The sequence below is a fragment of the Clavelina lepadiformis genome, chromosome 1 (assembly GCF_947623445.1).
Source record: "Clavelina lepadiformis chromosome 1, kaClaLepa1.1, whole genome shotgun sequence".
NCBI lineage: Eukaryota > Metazoa > Chordata > Ascidiacea > Aplousobranchia > Clavelinidae > Clavelina > Clavelina lepadiformis.
The window spans coordinates 25,712,493-25,731,171 of NC_135240.1; the positions used below are offsets into that span (position 1 = coordinate 25,712,493).

The 18,679-nt window shown below is 35.7% G+C and overlaps 1 protein-coding gene across 2 annotated transcripts; it reads right to left on the reverse strand.

Annotated features, from left to right (window-relative positions):
• Positions 1–14,892, reverse strand: LOC143445217 (uncharacterized). Of its 2 annotated transcripts, none has more exons than XM_076944164.1 (9): positions 14,668–14,892; positions 12,905–13,008; positions 9,644–9,775; positions 7,870–8,012; positions 5,692–5,768; positions 4,558–4,637; positions 2,026–2,391; positions 1,699–1,876; positions 1–1,099 (listed from the first exon to the last, which is right to left on the reverse strand). In XM_076944164.1, coding segments are annotated over exons 3-7 (306 nt in total). In that variant the 5' UTR covers positions 9,649–9,775; positions 12,905–13,008; positions 14,668–14,892; the 3' UTR covers positions 1–1,099; positions 1,699–1,876; positions 2,026–2,390. The 2 variants fall into 2 exon arrangements, with proteins under 2 accessions (XP_076800279.1, XP_076800269.1); XM_076944154.1 differs by having other exon boundaries at positions 2–1,099; positions 2,295–2,391; positions 14,668–14,891.
• Positions 14,893–18,679: the final 3,787 nt, after the last annotated feature.

Genomic DNA, 18,679 nt, shown 5'->3' on the forward strand with positions numbered 1-18,679 from the left:
ATTAACAGTCCACGTATTATAATCTGTCTCTGCATTTATTGATGTATCTTGTACATAAACGTCCAGGAAATACAATTTAAAGTTTTTAAGCAGAACTATTTCTGAAATATACCAGCATCAAAATATGGCATAAAAGCAAATAGTATTGTTGACCGTTCACAACTCAGTTTTAATATGCAAACATAAGGCAAGAAAAATAGTCAAATCTATGTTTAACTGTTGTATTAAAGTTTTAAAATCTTTTATTTTTAACGGATATAAAATTTACCAAGAACTAGAAATGCATATCTTCACTAAACCTTAAACAGGCAAACGATTTCAAATATAAACTGCCACAAATTTACTTCATGAACAAGTACAAGATTATAAGACAATTATTGCACGACTATAATTGCAATTGTCAAGGTGATATAGTTAAAGAATTACTGCGTAAAACTTTTCGAATTATTTGGAAAGAATATGCGTCATTACATGGCAGTCGGGAACGCAAAAACATCTGAGAAGCGCAACACGTGGCTGAAATTTACTGCCAGCCGCTGATTGGATAATTTTTGGTTACGCGGTCAGGAGGAAAATCGCGCTTTGGCGTATCAGCTTATAATCAGATATATTTTGCCAAATTAAGGTATATTTTGGTGAGCAGTTAGTTTAAAAGTGGAACATTTTTAAAGACATAAATGATTATATTAAAGCGAGAAAATATGAAGACAAACAGTGTTATGCTTTTGATTACATGTAAAATATACATGTAGAAACTGCATAGTTACACATTTACTGCAGACTGCAGTGACGAAGTGTTAGCTTTAAAACAAGACCACACGGATGGAAGAAAAAGCATTAAAAGCTATAAAACAATAAGCTCCATAAGAATAACTAGATGTGTGGCTGGAGACAAGTGAAAAAGATTGAAGTTTTTTGTTCTGATTGGTCAATGAGTATCCGGGTGGATGAGAGCGGATCTTTCCAACACCAAAGATATGTTCGAAGAATTTTGGATATGACGTAGTAGCTTGACCTCCAGCATGATTTCGTTTTCTTCTCAGGAATTTATCACCCATTGCGCAGCAGCTTTGCTTATACTTGTATCTGGATATATCACCTGAAACAAAATAATATCATCTAAAAAATTTGTTTTAAAGCAATCGAGTCGTTGATGTCTTTAACCTGGTTTGCTGAGACGCCGCATAGTCAAAGCGTTATTTTATTATGTTAATTGTCTTTTGAAAATAAAGCTCTTTTCAAGGATGTTTCATGAAAATTCTCAATTCCCCCAGCAACATGTTTTTAATATTACAAATGTTTGCAATGACAGAAAACAACGGCAGGGAACATGCTGGGTATAGAAACAACATTTGTTAGGAGCCATATACATTCAAATATCAAAGCTAGGTTTTGACCTGAGTCACTGCATGCAAATATTTGCACGTTGCATGAAGCAGCATCTTTTACCTTTCATGATGTTTACAAGTCCATTTGTAGCCCCATCTACTTTTAATGGGATTTCACTCGTCGTTTAGAAATTAACCAACCTTATTTTCTCTAGTGCTAATTAATTTAACTTTTACTTGAAAAGAATTACTATTTCAATAACTTTACATTTATTCATGGTTTTGAAAATTTAAACTTCTGGCAGTTAAGTTCTGCCCTTACTTACTCAACATTGCATCATGCTGTAACGTTAAACAGGCTTAAACTTGCCTGAACTGGTTCGACAGTTGATTACGCAACATTCCCCAACCGGTATACGTGGCACGCAAATACGCTCAGTCCATTGAAAAGGGCATTTGGTGCACCGTCTGCTACTTAGGAGATAGAGTGTCTCGTACGTGACTCATAAATGTTCAAAACGTGGCTGCATATTCTTCTTGTGTTTAGTCTATAGCCATGTAAAGCAAAATATACAAAGATAATGTGGTCAATAGTTTAACATCGACTCTATGTTATGTTTTAAAATGCTCATTTTAATGCTTTTGTTAATTATGCCAATACCCAAAATACCGGTAAAATATTACTAAGGATTTTTACTTCTAAGTAACTTCGTCCTTAATTTGCTAAACAAAATCCAGTCTTTGTCATTAGAAACTTTCGATATTCTCAAAATTTACTTTAAATAAAGTAAAAACATTTTGGTTACGTCAAACATTTGTATAACCTAATAGACATACGTAAATATGCGTTTATTATTCTTTAATGTTTATAAGTTCATTCAACGTAATGCAACATGCTTATTTTGAATTTAGTTTCAATTTTAATATTCAGTTGTGCCAACTATAGCTATAGCCTAGCAGATGTACTTGGAAAATCTTTACGTCATACACAACAACGGTTTCTTCATTGAGGTGCTTTTGACTTCCCAGACATTTTACTTCTTCCAATTCAAGGAAAGGCAATCTAAAAACATAATGAGAGAATTGCAATTTTTATGATGACTCTTGTGTGTTGTCACAAGTTTTCAAAGACACCAAGTACAGTAAAGTATAGCAACCACTTTTGTAGCATTTTGCAGTTTGAAGAAATGTTTAAGCCAACCTTACAGCAGATCAAGTGGTGAGCAAAACAATTACTCAAAATGCAGAAAAAATGTAATGTATTCTGTAATTTCTGTAAATTTCAGGCAAACACTTTTCGGTCGCCAAACTTCCACAAGTTCGTCTTTGAACTGCTGTAAAGAGGTATTTCACCACATACCCCATCTGCCATTGTTTTGTCCAAAAAGGAAGATGCTAAGTTTGTTTCATTTGATCTGAAGATATTTTTTTGTTTTCACTTATTTTTTATTTACTTATTAGATAGCAATATTTTAAAAATTGATCAATTTAATAGCAATACTTTTTGCTAGTATTTATGCCTGATGTCTCTTTATTTTCCATGATTTCTCATTTGCTTTATATTTCTGTTTTTCATATTAACATTATCAATAACAAACTGGTCACAATAAAGAAGACGGTATTCTTACAACCACTGTTGTAGGAATAGCTGCAACTATATATCTATATTCATCTACTGTAACAACAGTATCTATTAAACTATTTAACTACCATTTACCCAGGAATTTCTGGGGCACCCTCTCAATAGGTCGTTTCTTGGTATCACTTGAAGCGATATGACAATTAGATTTGTTGTTTCGTGGCAAAGGTGCTATGTGAAACCTTGGTCTGTTATTTAAATTAGAACAGAAGTTTAATATGTATCCACAAATTTGCGATCGCTTTTACGGGACGTGTCATTTTCAGGACAGGCTATGGCATTTTCAGGATATGACTATTTCAAGGGACGGTAATTTATTGCAGCCATTATTTTGTTACTGAGTTGAAGAGCGATGACGTAATTGAAAGGCAAAGGTCTAAAGCGTAGGAAAGCAAGGAAAAACGATTTATTACGTCATGCATCTTGGCATGAAGCCCAACTATTCTCTTTCATTGGTAGATGGAACGCCTATCTCCTCTATCGTCGACCGCCGATTGGACGAATGGAATAATAAAGAAATTAAAAAATTTCCGACATGAAAGAAAAACGCAAACGTTCCACGTGACAACACCCTTTTTTTCATGTTTTACAACATAAAAAGTTTATAGCTGCTGCGGAAGATGTCATATAGTTGAAATAAAGGATTTATTTTTTGTTTTTTACTTTAAAATCCTTGGCATGAATAAACTCAGCAAAACAATAAGACAGTTCAGTACCTTTAGCTAGACAACAACAAGTATAAGTTGTAGAAAGTCTTAAAGGTTTCGTGCTGTAAAACAGATCATTGATAATACGAATGCATTTCAGTTTAGTTCTGTAGCCTTACAGTACATATATTTTGTTTGTAATTAAATCTGGTGCATTGGCCCCAGCCCAGATAACCCCTTATTCTGACTACCCCAGTGCATTCTGGGAAAAGAAACGTTCTTTTGGCTGCAAAGGCTTAGTAGTAAGGTGATTTTGTATGTGGCTTAGATACCTGTTTTAATCTGACCCCAAGCTTCTCTATTTACAATCATCATTAATGCTTGAGAAGGTATGTTGACGTTACAAATGCAGCCTAAAACATATTGCATTGCACATCATACTGTGGGCCTACTTATTGCTTTGGGATTGCTATAACAAATGGTAGCATTTTTATTTGGCAGCAGATTAGTATGAGGCAGGATTGCTATTTTGTACCACCCTCATTTTGAATTCAGTGTCCAAAATGGACACTTAATTCGACCTTTTTATCTCTTCCATCCAGCCTGCTATTTAAAAATAATAAAATTATCTCTTCTCTGAAGAGCAAAGAGGAAATGATGTTTCCGGTAAAATCACGTGAGCTTTCCTCACAATCCAATTCCGTTTTGCTTGCAAAATGAAAATTGCTAACTTCAACATAAAAGCTTGTATGTTAAGCAGTAAAATAGCTTTAGTTTTCGTTGAGTTTTAGATTTTAGATTGTTTCTTGTTAAACACAAATTACAGTGATTTGAGGCTTTCAATGCAGGGAACGGAAAACTAGAAAAGTATGCCAAATTCATCACTTTATCATAAACAAGTTTTGGGTTAGTACAAAAAGCACGCTTGCAATTTGTTACTTACCATTGAGAGGTGATACGAAAAAAATTGAACGAAGATGGTGTCATCGCTTTGAAAGAGTCAATTCTGCCACGAAGACTGTACTGTAACATAATGCAAAAAATAATCATAGTTTCAATAGAACTTGGTAGATATGTTTAAGCCTTATTTTTATGTTTGCTATTAAGGGCTGTGCGTTGCTTGCTCTGAGCTCTCATATAATCTTAAAAAAGTTTAAATGCTTTCAACTTATATTTGTGTCAAGTGATTTTAGGTGTTTGTCTGGGTGACGTATGAAATTTTTGTCATTGTCGTAGAACAAAGGCACTTTATCATTCGGTGCAGATGCCTCGGCGTCATTCATCCCATAGATGTGTCGCAGAAAAAGTAAAATAAACGCTTGTCAACATTTTGCGTTTTTGTGTTTGATGTCGCGACATATTTTAGTTTTCCTGTTTTTAATTCACCACGTTCTGTGGAGGTGAAAGAGGTTTTGGTATCAAATACTGACGACTCATTCTGTTTGATTAAGATGTGTAAGGTGGCTGAAAACTGTTACTCCAATACCTAGAGTTTAATTCAGGTCTGCGGTTAAATAACCTGCGGTTAAATAACCTGTGGTTAAATAACCTGTGGTTAAATATAGTGGTGGCACCACTAACGACCTTAGAAGATGGAGGTCAGAAAATTTGAAGAAATATTCCAGTTACAATGTCGGAGTTTCTTTGCGTTTACAGGTGATTTGACGATGGAAGGCTATAACGAGTTGATGAAAATAGAAATTGAAGAGTTCATTTTTGAGTTCACTATAAAAACTTGTATGTTCAGCAATAATATAGCTCTCGTTTTTATCGAATTTATAGATTTGTTTTCTATTGTTTGTTGTTAAACACTGATCACAGTGATTTAACGCCTTCATTACAGGGAATGGGAAATCAGAAAAGCATAATCCATGCATCACCTGATGATGAACAAGTTTCTGCCGGTCAGTTCAAAAGAGGTACTTGGATTTTGCTTGATGTGACAAGAGTATAGACTTAGCTAATTCTTTAGACATTTAGGAAGTACAGGTATGGTGGCTAAACACAGGTGACTGCATTAACATAATATGCTCTTACCAAAGGCCGGCATAAAGCACGCCTGGAACTTGTTACTTACCATTGAGAGGTTATAAGATAAGATGATTGAGGTGCTGTCGTCACTGGAATGAAGTCGATTCTGCTTCAAAGATTGTTCTGTAAGTTAACGCAAAACATAGTAATGTTTTAGATAGAACTTGGTTAACATCTTTAAGGTCTAAATATCTTTATATTTGGTAAGTTCGTTCAAGGTTTATTTTTACATATTTAGTGATTGCGCTTTGTAATTCGGCGCAAATATCTCGGCGTCATTCGTCATGTAGGTATTTCACCAAGGCTGTAATATGATCTTTTGTCAGCAGTTTGTTCTGCTCTTTGATATCGCGACATATTTTGTTTTTCCTGCCTTTTTATTTACTGCTTTCTGTGAGAGCGTAAGAGTAGGTACCAAATGTTGACGTCATATTTTATTTTGAGTAAGATCTAAGATAGCCGAAAAGTGTAACCCCAAGTCATGGAGTTTAATTCTGGTCCATAACCTACGGTCACAAATGAAGGTGGTGCCACTAATGATTTTAGAACATAGAAGTCAAAAAATTTGGGAGAAATTCTTGCTGGGTCATACCGGAGTTTGTTTGCGACTACTCAGCATTTATACGTGTTTCTCGTAAAAAGCTAGAACGAGTTGATCAAAATACAAATTGTTCTTAATACATGGCGATTACATAATAACGCCCACGAACGAATTAAAGATTATTCAAGTTAGTAATAACAAAACGTTGTAAAATTTAAATATTAAATGGCAATAGGCTGATAACATCAAAGTGATCTTGTAAAACGAGAAACAAATAAGCAGATATGCGATGCCTGCATCGTGTTTTGATGTTTCAACTTGACGATCGCTTTCAAACGTTTTGTGTCCACAAAAATATAGCTGAATCCACAGAGACCAGCATAACTCGTGTTGGTAAATAACTGATTATGGCCAAAATTTTTTTCTACGTTCTTTACCTTTACTGGGTACTCAGTTATGCAGACAGGTTGTGAAAAGACGCGTTTTCTAAAGATAACCCCATGGTTAAATCTTAGGTTAAACAATAGCGGTTGTTTGGAATCAGTCACTGCCAGTTCGAAGCGGGTCTCCATGGAAACGATACTGGTTTAAAGCCGGTTTTTGCCGGAGTACTGTATTCGATGTCATCTCGGTTTCGTGTTCACTGCATCAGCTTTAACGGGTGTGGCCTTAAAAAAAGAAGGTGACGTGGAATCGATCAAGCGGAAAGTAATTTTCGGTTTCCAAATATGGAAGTTCCGCTGAATGTTTGTTCAAGTTAAATATTACAAATTTTAAAACATTGCGCAGGACTAAATATATGCTGTGGTACTGGTAACGATTAACAAAGCCCGTTGAAAACCTTTGTTCTATGTACTATGTGATTTGATGATTATAAGAAACATTGTTATTGGTTTTAAACACAGCTCTAAACAGCCTTGCGTTGTATTGAATTACAGTACTAGCAGGGTATTTTTATTGTATACGGAAATTAGTCATGGTTTCATATTTTAACTTCTAAATCTTGGAAAAACGACATAATTTTAAAAAGTAAGCTTAAAAATCAACTTGTTTAAAAACCTTCAAATTTCCATTTCAAAGAAAACACGTTGATAAACATTGCTTAATAATAGAATTTAGATTTGATAATTTAAGACGAAACAGGTTGGATTTCCTTTTAATATCGACAAACGCCGCCCAAACACTCATTCTGCATGTCCACTGCATGCTGAATTTGCAACCAGTACAGTATATAGAGCGAAAAATGCTACATGTCTACGTGTTAAACCTTGAAATGAAAACGCAAAAAATTTGTTTAACTACAGTGAGAAATGAGTAGTGCAGTTGTCACGGAATAAGCATGCTGCGTTGTACCGAGTTTGATCTAAATTTTTACGTAGTTGTTAAATGGAAAGCTGATGCCGTTAATGCAGTATGGGTGCAATATATGACGGTACACTATAGGTTGGCTAAATGCGTTACGTGCTGTGTTTTGACTCGCAATGGGTCAATCGCCATAAGTTGAATGATTTATCGCTTCAATTTGCAAAGGTTTTTTGAAAAATTCAGAGATAAGCCTTACAGGACTGCTAGCTGCTGCTAGCTATGTACATCAGTAAGCGTTATAAATTACAAGAAAAATGCTAAAAAAGTAAAACGTCCGAAGTTTAATTGCTGAAAATAAAAGAAAAACTTAAAGTTAACCTGAGATGTGCCCAATAGCTCTAACTTGGAAGTAAATGCTGTGACACGTTTTGACATGACATGTATCAACGCCTGCTCTTCCTTGGAATTTTAAGAATTCGCCAAGTGGATTGATAGTTGAAAACTTTGAGAACGTTGAAAGCCTGCATAAACAAAGCCATATTTTGTAACAATTCAACATCCTATGACTACTGTTTTCTTTTTTCTGTGCTGTAATAAAGATCGATTATGTGGTGATTTTTGTTTCATGCTTAGAGTTATAACTTGAATAACTTAGTTATAAAGAATCAAACTTGTCAAATCCAAATCGTTTCCAAAAATATGAATTATGATGACGAACAGAGCTGAAAATATGAAAAAAAATGATGTATTTACTCCCAAATAAAAACTTCTGTTTTGTTGCAACCTTTGAAAAACACATCTGATTCCGTTCAAGTTCATTCAAAATAATCACAGGTTGCCACTTTGGCAACCTGTGATCTTGCAAACAAACAAAGACAAAAAGTAGTCGTAGCTTTGCGTGTCACGTGATCAAGGTAGTAGTAACGGTTGGGTCTGTAAAGAGGCTGTTTAAGTATATGAAGAAAAAGTCCTCATAGTTTAGCCTTAAAACGTTGGTGAGACTTTTTTCTTTATACAAAAGTACCTGACTGTAACATAAGGTAAATATGGTTAATGAAACATTATCCTAGCTGACTAGAACTGCAATTTACTCTTTCCACTTAGGTCAAAAAGGGTGACAATAGCAAACCAATCAAATCGCAGCGTTTTCATCAAAACGTCATAAATACCCGGTGAGTGGAATCACATAAAGTTCACTAATTGGTGGACTGTCCGGTATTCACTTGCAGTAAAGCCAGAAAGCTAAATATTTACAACGGTAAATGTCATCAGCGGCTTTGTGAAACAAGAAAAAAGCTAGCATAGCTTATTTACTATAGAGGCAAGTCGTCAGTGGGGCTTGTGAAATCGCGCCGAAGGCCGGACATGCGATTATCAAAAGTTTAGTTCTTAAAAAGGCACGTGATCACGAATGGAAATTTACAAAAAAATAAAGATGAGCATAGCATGAACCCACGTGTGGATCAGATCATAAACAGCGAAAGCAAGAGCAAGTTTATATCGGCGACAACATCAAACTTACTTTGCGTATACTTACTCAGCACTCGGAGGGTAGTACCAGTAAAATTTTTATGTTTGCTCTAAATACTGAAGGAAGCCCCAGGTTTTGCTTTAGTTTTGAGTTTCTTAAAATAACGTTTCTCAAAGTTTAAGTCGAAGTGCAATGGTTGGTGGGTGGTGCGGCAGTTGCACCAATGTTGAAAAGGTTGTTGATTTGTACATTTCCTGATTCCTGATATTTATGTGTTTAAAACTTACCCTCGTAAATTGTGAACAAAACGGAAGCTAAATTTTTGGATAAATTTATTGGCTAAGGTGGCAGCTGCAAGACTAGAGTAGAACAAGCATTTTTTCCAGTATGTGTGTTTGCTGCCATTTGCTTTTGAATAAAATATATGATGCATCGCTTAGGCCTAATAGGTCTACATTCCAAAGTTAGCAGGGGTTGCACAAAGCTTGAGATCCGAACATTTTATAGCTTGCTGGGACGAGTACTATGATGTTACGTATAGGCGGCCAGCCATCAAGAACCAGCAAGAAAATGAAGCTAAAGCTTGCCGGCGGGTGATGGTTAGCTGCAGCAGTTAGCCCAATTTAATGAAATGTTAAAAATTGTTTGAAGGTTTTTTGCTAAATCAAAGTTTAAACTAACCTCATGTACACCTGATATCTGTAATTTGGAGATAAATGCTGTCGTTTGTCGTCCGAGACACATTCGAAGCTTTTTTCTTACCATATTGTTGGGAATTTCGCCACGGATTGGTTCGTCTGAGAACACTCCATTCTGTAAAAATTGCTCATGTGGTAAAGTAGGATGTAGGCTACTATAATATAACTTACCTTTACTATAAATTTTAGAAACATTCACTCATGTGGGACCTCATGTTTCTATCCTAACAAAAAGGGACGTGATATTTTGTTAAAACATTGACTAGTGGAAGCATTTTAAGACTTATGTGATCTGAAAGGTTAAAAACGGACATATTCTTATAAATGATACCGTTTTTTGGTAACTCAACTACGTCATCGAAAGATATCTCTGGGAAATCCATATTCCCGTGATACCTGCTGATTTCGTAACAAAAGTACTTAACAAAGAAGCGATGAAAAACATGTCATTGTGTATTAGAGTCACCCAGTCTTAAGCTTACAATTGTAAATTTCGGGACAATAACAGATAATTTTAAATAAAAATGACGAGTATAACTTACAGGTAGAAGGAATATCGTATGCTTACATTCCCAGCCACAGGTGCAAGCATTGGTTAATTGCAAAATACCTTTGATTATCACCTCTGACCATGATCGAAAAGCGTACGCTGCTGATTATTCATTATTCTTACTTGACGATTTATGAGAACAGACCGGCTTGTTGTCTCGGGCAAGTGATAAGACGGTTAATTTGTTTGAGATGATTTTTGACTTTATCGTTGTTATCATATCAAAGTTGAAATGAATATCCTCATCAACCTGCTAGTTATTGCTGGCAATCGCGTGGAATTGCGCAATCCGAAGCTAATAAACTCGTGACGTAGTAGGCCCCATAGAAACCAGGCGAATCTTACCACTACCACGGTAGAAATTGGTTGCGTGATATCAACATGGTGGTCGTAATTTAAATTTGCATAGCACATTAAGGGACTGTAAAGGAATCTTCTATTTTTTCAAGCAACTTCGAAACAGGTTTAGTTTGATTTGTTTTGAAATTGAATGGTTTGATTGAGACTCGAATTTTTTTTTCTTCTGTTGTTTATTGTAATATGTCATGAGCTGAATTGTGGATGATCGACTCGTATCTGCCTGTTGAAAAGAATTCCTAAAATAGTTGTTGAATTGTTTGAAATAGATAGCTTAGAAACCTATCAGACTAACGGAGCACAGTAATACTACAAATAGTTTTATACTCGTGCATATTTTGAGTTAAATTCGTTAGCAAGGTGATTTTGCTTCATTAAAATTATCGAATTTTGGTTAATCGAAATTATAGATTGTAATATCGTGGTGTTTCAAGGCTGTATATTGACACGGATCAAACTTGTTTTGCAGGAAGACAGCGTAGTGATTTTTCATGGCAGACCTTTCGAAACAATTTTTATCGATATAGCGACATTGCATCACGACATTGTTTTCCTGATGATATTATTAACTTTTCATGGTTTCCTTTGATTTCCGGGGCATTGGGGTAAGTTACTTAACGCTCGTTTTTAGGCATTTGTCTGTTGCACGCTTAAAAGCGACCTTTGCTTTGCCAGTAGCCTTTGTTAACGTTTACTATCATGGCTATTGTTATTGGAATAGCTTAGTCTATCTATAAAATTTTGGAACGTCTTATACTTGCTTTAAATCGCTCTAGATACTTTTTCATAGTTTAGCACGTACGCAGTTGTCGTTTAAAATATCAAGCCACATCAAAAAAGTTATAATTACCGCAAGGTGGCGCAGTTAATTCGTTTCAGGTGCAGCAAAGCTTATTCCACGTGTACAGGTGCATTGAATGCTTTTCGTGTTTAAGCGTATTTTGCTTTCTCTGTCAGACTTATTTAATACTCGTGCGATTAGACATAAACGGTTTCTGAATGCAACCGTTAATTTTAAAGTTATATGTCACATTTGCGATCGCTTATCGAGGTCTTACCACTTATTCTGAAACTTTAAGGTTTTTTCCCAAAAAAGATTTCCCATCTTCTAAAAATCTGTGGGGAAACTACCGTTTTCGCTTAGATTTTATAAGAATGTAACTAGGAAGACTCATTTGCAGTTAGGTTATATCACTTATCTCTATATGCGTTTTGAAGGTGTTGAATCTATCAACATCATTTACATAATTAACAGGTATGCTATATGAGTATAGGCTATACATGTTGTTAGTGATAGGGAGAGGGATAGCTTTGTGTGTTTTTAAATTCAACTGCTACGTTTTGGTACAAACCGGAAATGGTACAAACCGGTAATTAAATACACCTATAATCTTTTGCTGACTTCAACAATGCGCTTCGCTATGATTAACCAGCTTTGTGAAAAAAGTTTGTTGAACTATTTCATGACGCCCAAGTTTTAAACAAAGTAGGTATAGGCTTACGCAGCTACAGGTTTCATTTAGCAATGAGACATTTTATAGAGTCTATAATATAGACGGTAACAGCTTTGCAATCATTGTTATCAATTCAGGAGTGCTAAACTAAACCTTATAAATGTTGTAACTGAACAAATACGCTGCTTGTTTAAAGGAAGCGGGTTTGGGTCATATAAACCATTGAAAATACAACCGATGCCTTCTGCTTATAAGTTTATAAGCATTATTGTCGAAAAAGGTTTCCAAATTCAAGTGTTATTAATGTCGTAGATGTAGTGACCGCATTTAATAAAGTGACCGCACACTTAGCTGTTGGATAGCATGAAATAGGGCTTAAAAATGTAAAGTTAGTTATTATTTTGCTAATGTTCGAGGAATATTGTTAAATGTTTGGTGATCGACTGAACGTCCTACAGGGTTCAAGTTCCGAAGTGACCGACTAGGAGCCTTTGAGTTGCGGCGGCGATGAACAAAATTTGCCGATATAGCAATCTTACACGATCTAGCATGCTTGGCTGATTTTTGGATTGACTACGGTATGGTTTGTTTCTTGAATTATTTTTACTTTTGCTTGTCCAGTTATAAGATGTTTTTACGAAAAATGTACCATTTCATGTAAACTTTCACACTCATCTTAGTTTAAACACAGCTTTGCATACTGCGATGATATAAGGGCACATAGGGAGCCATCTTGGTAATAAGATTTTTGATTCCTTTTTTAAGTAATTTAGTTGATCTTCTGTACAAATTTGAACAAGTTACCACAATCTAACGGACTATATTAGTTAAAAAATAATTTACTATAGATTTTAGCCGCTTCACCGTCAAAAGCTTTGTTTACCTTCGAAATTGGTCTTGCTCACGCGTCCGCCATTTTGGTTGTGACATAATTTGCGTCCTGGTTGAAACATCTTCGCCAACATTTCATTACGCACTGCCCTGTGCCTGCAAAACATGACTTGAACGTTAATCTGAAAGACCATTATATCTAAGCATGGCAAAATATATGTACAATAAGTATCTACTAGGTTTCTTAAAACAGAATAATTGTGTCCGCAAATTTGGACCCGATCTATGCTTAATAACAACAACGCAAGACGCCATGCCAAACGTTGAGGTGGCAATAATATATCGAACAAAAGTCGAAAATATATCACAGCTGCCTAGTTGGGCTACTTATTATGAAGCTAGAATTTTATCGGTTTCTGGAATTGACGTGGAAAACCAATGAACGTACTGTATGTGCATCAGCAAATCGCCTCGTCTCCGGTTAACATTTCTCAAATATTGTAGCCCCTTGTTAGTGGAAAATTACTTAACACTAAATGATAATTATTTATCTGTTATGGTTTTGACTCTTCTGCCTTTGCAAGATCAGACGAATTTTACTTGGTAAAAAATGCTTTCATTTTACCGAGGGATTCGGTTGGCTTTGTGTTCGGCGATTACTGCGCTACTTCCAAAAATGAAATTTGATGCGCTTCCGTAGCTAAATCCGTACGAACTTACATATTTCACATCTATCAGCTTACGTTTTAAAAGCTGCTTGGGCCTTGGAAAATGTTTTTGATTAACCTTCACCGAGACCTCAATTAGCCTGCAATACGGGAGGCACTTACAGCTGACATTACATCCAAATTTGTCAAGTAAAAGCAAAATATTTGTTCGTATTCTTACATCTCATACAACAGAGAAGACACTACAAAATTCATTTGGCTTTCAGAGCCAAAAACTTACAAGCACCTTCATTTTATGAACTGTATATCGTGTTACTTTTGTGAAGACTGAATTTGTTTGACAGAATGTGTTAAAAGTATTGATGTGTTTGCGTAGATTGATTTTTTGTCGTTTTGTGTGTTTTATATTGACAGGCGCCTGTACAATGCAAGTTTCCGCATTTCGGGTGTCAATCATTTACAGCCTCATCTACTGCACCAGTCAGTCATCCGCCCTTAAAAGACGACTGGTTGACGTCATACCATTACAAGATTACACAACAGAAAAAGTATATAATTAATTATGTAATTGACTAAATATTTTCTTCTGTTCGTACATAAACTGTAAAATTTTTAAATAAAGTTTGGACTAATCTTCTTAGCATGGTATGCAAGTGATGACGTTATGCAGGTGAAATTGCTATTTACGTATCAATTAACAAACCTATTCTACCGGTGGCAGCATTTATCTCTCCGACAAGTTTTACCAAAAACTGAACAAGTTTCAACTTAATCAACGCCACTTTCTCCAGGAACGAAGGAAGCCGCATGTAAAGTATTTTAAAGCATCGTTACAATTGATCGATCATCAATTTGCTCTCGCATAGTTTTACATCATATCAGGAAGGGTTCTTGCTTATTGGCGTATTTTGAAATTTGAACCCAATAAGTCGTGCCGACAAATTTTTAAATCGGACGTAAAATTAAGGTTTAAAAGTTTTTCGTTTGTCTTATTTTGAAACGTTTGCCCACATGTAACATGTAACATGTAAAATGCTAACATGTAGCTTGCTGGTACCCGAAGTATAAATTTACATTGCAGACAATAATTAAAGTTAAAGTTTAAGCAATATAAAAACAACTCAATGACGTAACTAACAATTTGTACCTTTCAAAGCAACGATGTACCGCTTTGTAACTTGATAACTGTCTTCCTTAAAACCGAAAATAAATCCGTCAGTTTACTCCGCTTTCCAGAAATGAAATATCCAACAGATAGACCTATCTCAGCTTTTAGTATAATTTGTTTACTAAGTTGTTTTACGTTGTCCGGTGTAATAATTAACTATATTGAACTATCATTTACTTACGCCTGTGAAAGTTGAATTAGTATTGTTCAAATTGCTGATTCAAAGCAACGCTTTGTTGTCTGAAACTCTTTTCTTTGTTACACTCTTTGTTATTGTGCTATACAGGTTCATCGGAATCGTTCCTTCTTTACAAGGAAGCCAGCTTACAAAAACATTATGCAAGACATAAATAACTGCTGATCAACAAATGTTGAACAACCCGCATGCAAGGTAAGAAAACTACCTGTAAACGTATTCCAGCAAAAACTACTGTTAAGTATCTGACATATACAGTATATGCATCTTTCCGTCGTCTTTGCGACTAACTATTCGATGGCATATGATTACTAACGTGAGTACGCTACCTGCTAATACCGAATAGTTTTCGATCCAATCGTTGAAATGTTGATTGCGAAGGTTATCGGAATTTATATACTATAAGATCAAGCCATACGCTTATAAATAGAGGTTGAAAGCCTATTTGGGAATGGTTTGACGGTTATGAATAGTTTTCCTGTCATATTATATCTTAACAGCCATTTATTGCGAATGCCTCGTCATGGCAAGTAATTGAATTAGATAGGATATACTTGTCAACACATTGACACTTTGGTATATGAGTCGCACGACGTGTTCACACCTTTAACAGATATTCCGGTTTGAATTAACACATCAAGTACATTGCACGTGATAACATCACATAACTTGAAGTTTGTTTGTTTAAGTTTTTTGTTAAATCCATCATATCGCCGTTATAAAACCAAATAAAACCAACATCAGTTTTAAAAGATCCATCCTTGAAATTGTATAAAGCTACGGACGCTGTTTGCAATATTCGTAATATTGCGGTGTGTAAATAGATGGCAATGTTGACCAGAAAGTTATATTCAAATGAAGCGCACTTAACTAATTCCAGTTTGGACTTGCCCGGGTTAATGATAGGCCATCGTCCTATTAATTTAGCTGTTGTCGGCATAAGTTGGATTGTCGTATTCACTTCTGCAAATAAAGGTGCTGCGTGCTGTAAGCTGTAGTCATGCACTTTAGCCTTCGGTTAACATCGCACTCTCGTTATGCAAATCTGCCGTGAATTGCAAAAAAAAAATAACCAGTGATAGACAAAATCTTCGTGTGTAGTGCATGTACATACAGTTTTAACTGCCATGTTCAAATCGTCAGTGTATTGGGTATATTGTGCTTTTTACTTCCTCCGCAAATAGCCTACTTGTCATATTTTTCAAAAACTTACTACTACATTCTTTGCAAAATTCAACCGGACGCACAAATTTCCATCGCATGCATAATTATACGCAGCACCTTTTCATGTCCGGCTACTGACTAACGAAAAGTCTATTGTTGGTATGACTGATTGCATTCTACATTTACAAGTAAAACTTTAGTCAAGAATATACCGACATACAGAGAACGAAAACTGAAGTAAAAGCTGCTGTAGACAACTTTATTGTTTGTTCTGCGTACGAGACTTAACTCCCGACTTTGCTCCTAACTGATGTTTTATCGGACTGACTATGCGTAGCTAGAGAGCAGGAAAAGTCACTTTACCTCCGGGGCAAAGTAGATCTGCTGCAATTGAAACAAAAATTTACTTCCGAGCTTTAAAGATCTTGATGAATAGAAACTTTGTAAACACGCCCTCGGCAGCCATAACTGCATCACGGTTCCCGGAATATGCTTAAACAGTTGAGCAATTGTAGCCTATCTTCACTAACAATTTTCTGATGCCCTTTGCGTCAGATCGCTGTCTTGCGTTAGGAGAGAATGGTTTTTTACTACTCTGCTTCAACATGTAACTCGAATAACGAGATACTGTAAAGTTAAATATTTTTACTAGCAAAGTCAGTTGGCAAAGCATTTTAACTTTTGTTCATACTGTCGCCAGGTAACTCCTAGCATACTGTAATTTAACAATAGGCTATAGTTAGTTGACGACCCGAACAACGGCTTTGTTGTGAAAGTTGTTATAAAACAAAACAAGAAACAAAGACAGGTGTTTCTTCCAAATACACTCACACAATATCACAGTACTCTAGATAGCTAGAGTTGAATGGCTTAGAGGTCTGGCATCGTACAACATTGATTACAGGTATTGACAAAAAATGTCAACTTGAATGCCAACCAAGCCTTGCTGCTAACAAAGTCAAGAATAGGTAGCCGACAGCATATAAACGCAACCAACTATAGATCAAGATATATGGAGCAGCACTCAAGTCGTGAAATTTAAATGGTCTGGATAGAAACTGTAACAAGATACCGAGTATAGAACTATTCACAGTACTGGAGTAATTGATACCCCTGGCAGATGTTGGAAATGTTATTTCACCTGACACAGACTCTCTGTACAAGTTTTTAAGGAACAGTTCTTGACTTCATCACACTGGAGCAGTTCTCATTCTCGTGCTGGTAAAAGCAGCATGTTGGTGTTTATTCACCAAACGTCAGCAAAACAATTCTCAACACTGGAAAGTTCGTTTGGTTTGAATATCATCCAGGACTTGCTGAGATTCTTCATCTTTAAATCTTTCCTCCAGGCCGGGAACAAGAGCCTTTGCTTCTTCGGCTGTTTCAGGTTACAAATTTGCAAACGATGCCAGCTCAAATTTATTAAGCTTCTTTCACATTAGCAAGCTTCGTGCGCTAGTAATTCAATCGACTGAAGCGCTGCGAGTAGTTGAGTTTCTTTATAAAAATCTGACACAGTATAAGCAATTAATTGACACCTTCCATGATCACAAAAATGTCAACCAAAGCACGCTTTTAAGTACAGTAAGTGTCTGTGCAATGGTGCTTGAATTAATGGCCACGTTCTTCCGCATACATTCCAGTGCCTCTCACAACGACATGTGCACACCACTCCGTTTTTATCAACAACAAATAAACAAATGCGAGATAACTGTACAGAATATAGCTGCCAATTCAATTTAGCGCCCTAACTAAACATATTTATCGCATGACTTAGTTCGGGGAACTAACTCTGGAATATGAGCAATAAAAATCTTACATTTGTGCAAATAGCTACTGTAAGTTAGCGACTATTGCTTATTTACCATACATAACTGTTTTTAAAGGTACTTCTAATGATTAAATCGAGTGTTTATCCAATAAAGCTGTGTGGGTATAGACCCCAGGAATGGGTTGTGAGGTCATATTCTTTTAATTTACAAACTACAGTATGATATAGACGACGTGCTGTATATTCTTTATTCCACAGCAACACTATATATTCTGGTTTGTACAGTTGTCATTATATTTTATCTTTAAAAGTAAAGATGCATTAAACTTCTCATGTCAGACTGGCAACCGGTTTTTACTGGGGTATGGACGGCTTTCTATTGCGCAATCGGTCGTCGTAAGAGTTTTAAAAGGTGTGTCTGTTGCCAAGAGGCGGGATTGTTTCAAAGTTCATGACCATATACGAAATTCTACTTTTTATATTCCCAAATGTGGGAAAACTAAACTAAACTAGTTGATTAACGTAAAGATTAGGACGTGATTAAAATTAATAAAAAAAATACTATTTTTAAATATAACTCCAAGTGCATATATGGCAGAAGTTATTGTCTTTCGTTCGAGAATATGTTAAATTGTTTTGTCTCCATGTGAAGTTCCTTTAATCAACATAGTTAACAACATCATATCATTCGCTGTAACCACCATTAACTATTTAGTAATGTATTGTTTTAGTCGGTTCCGACTGAATTTGGTTGAATTTATATTTCATGGACGCCTCCGTCACATACCCAGTTGCGCATTGTACCGGTACGTAATTTTCCAAGCCAAAATTAATGCGCGCGCGGTAAAATTAGAAAAATG

Coding starts and splice junctions, on each gene's coding strand:
- LOC143445217 (XM_076944164.1), bottom strand. Junction 5,769..7,869: donor AGCTATTGGGCACATCTCAG/GTTAACTTTAAG, acceptor GTTAACTTACAG/AACAATCTTTGAAGCAGAAT. Junction 4,638..5,691: donor TATCTTATAACCTCTCAATG/GTAAGTAACAAG, acceptor ATTATGTTACAG/TACAGTCTTCGTGGCAGAAT.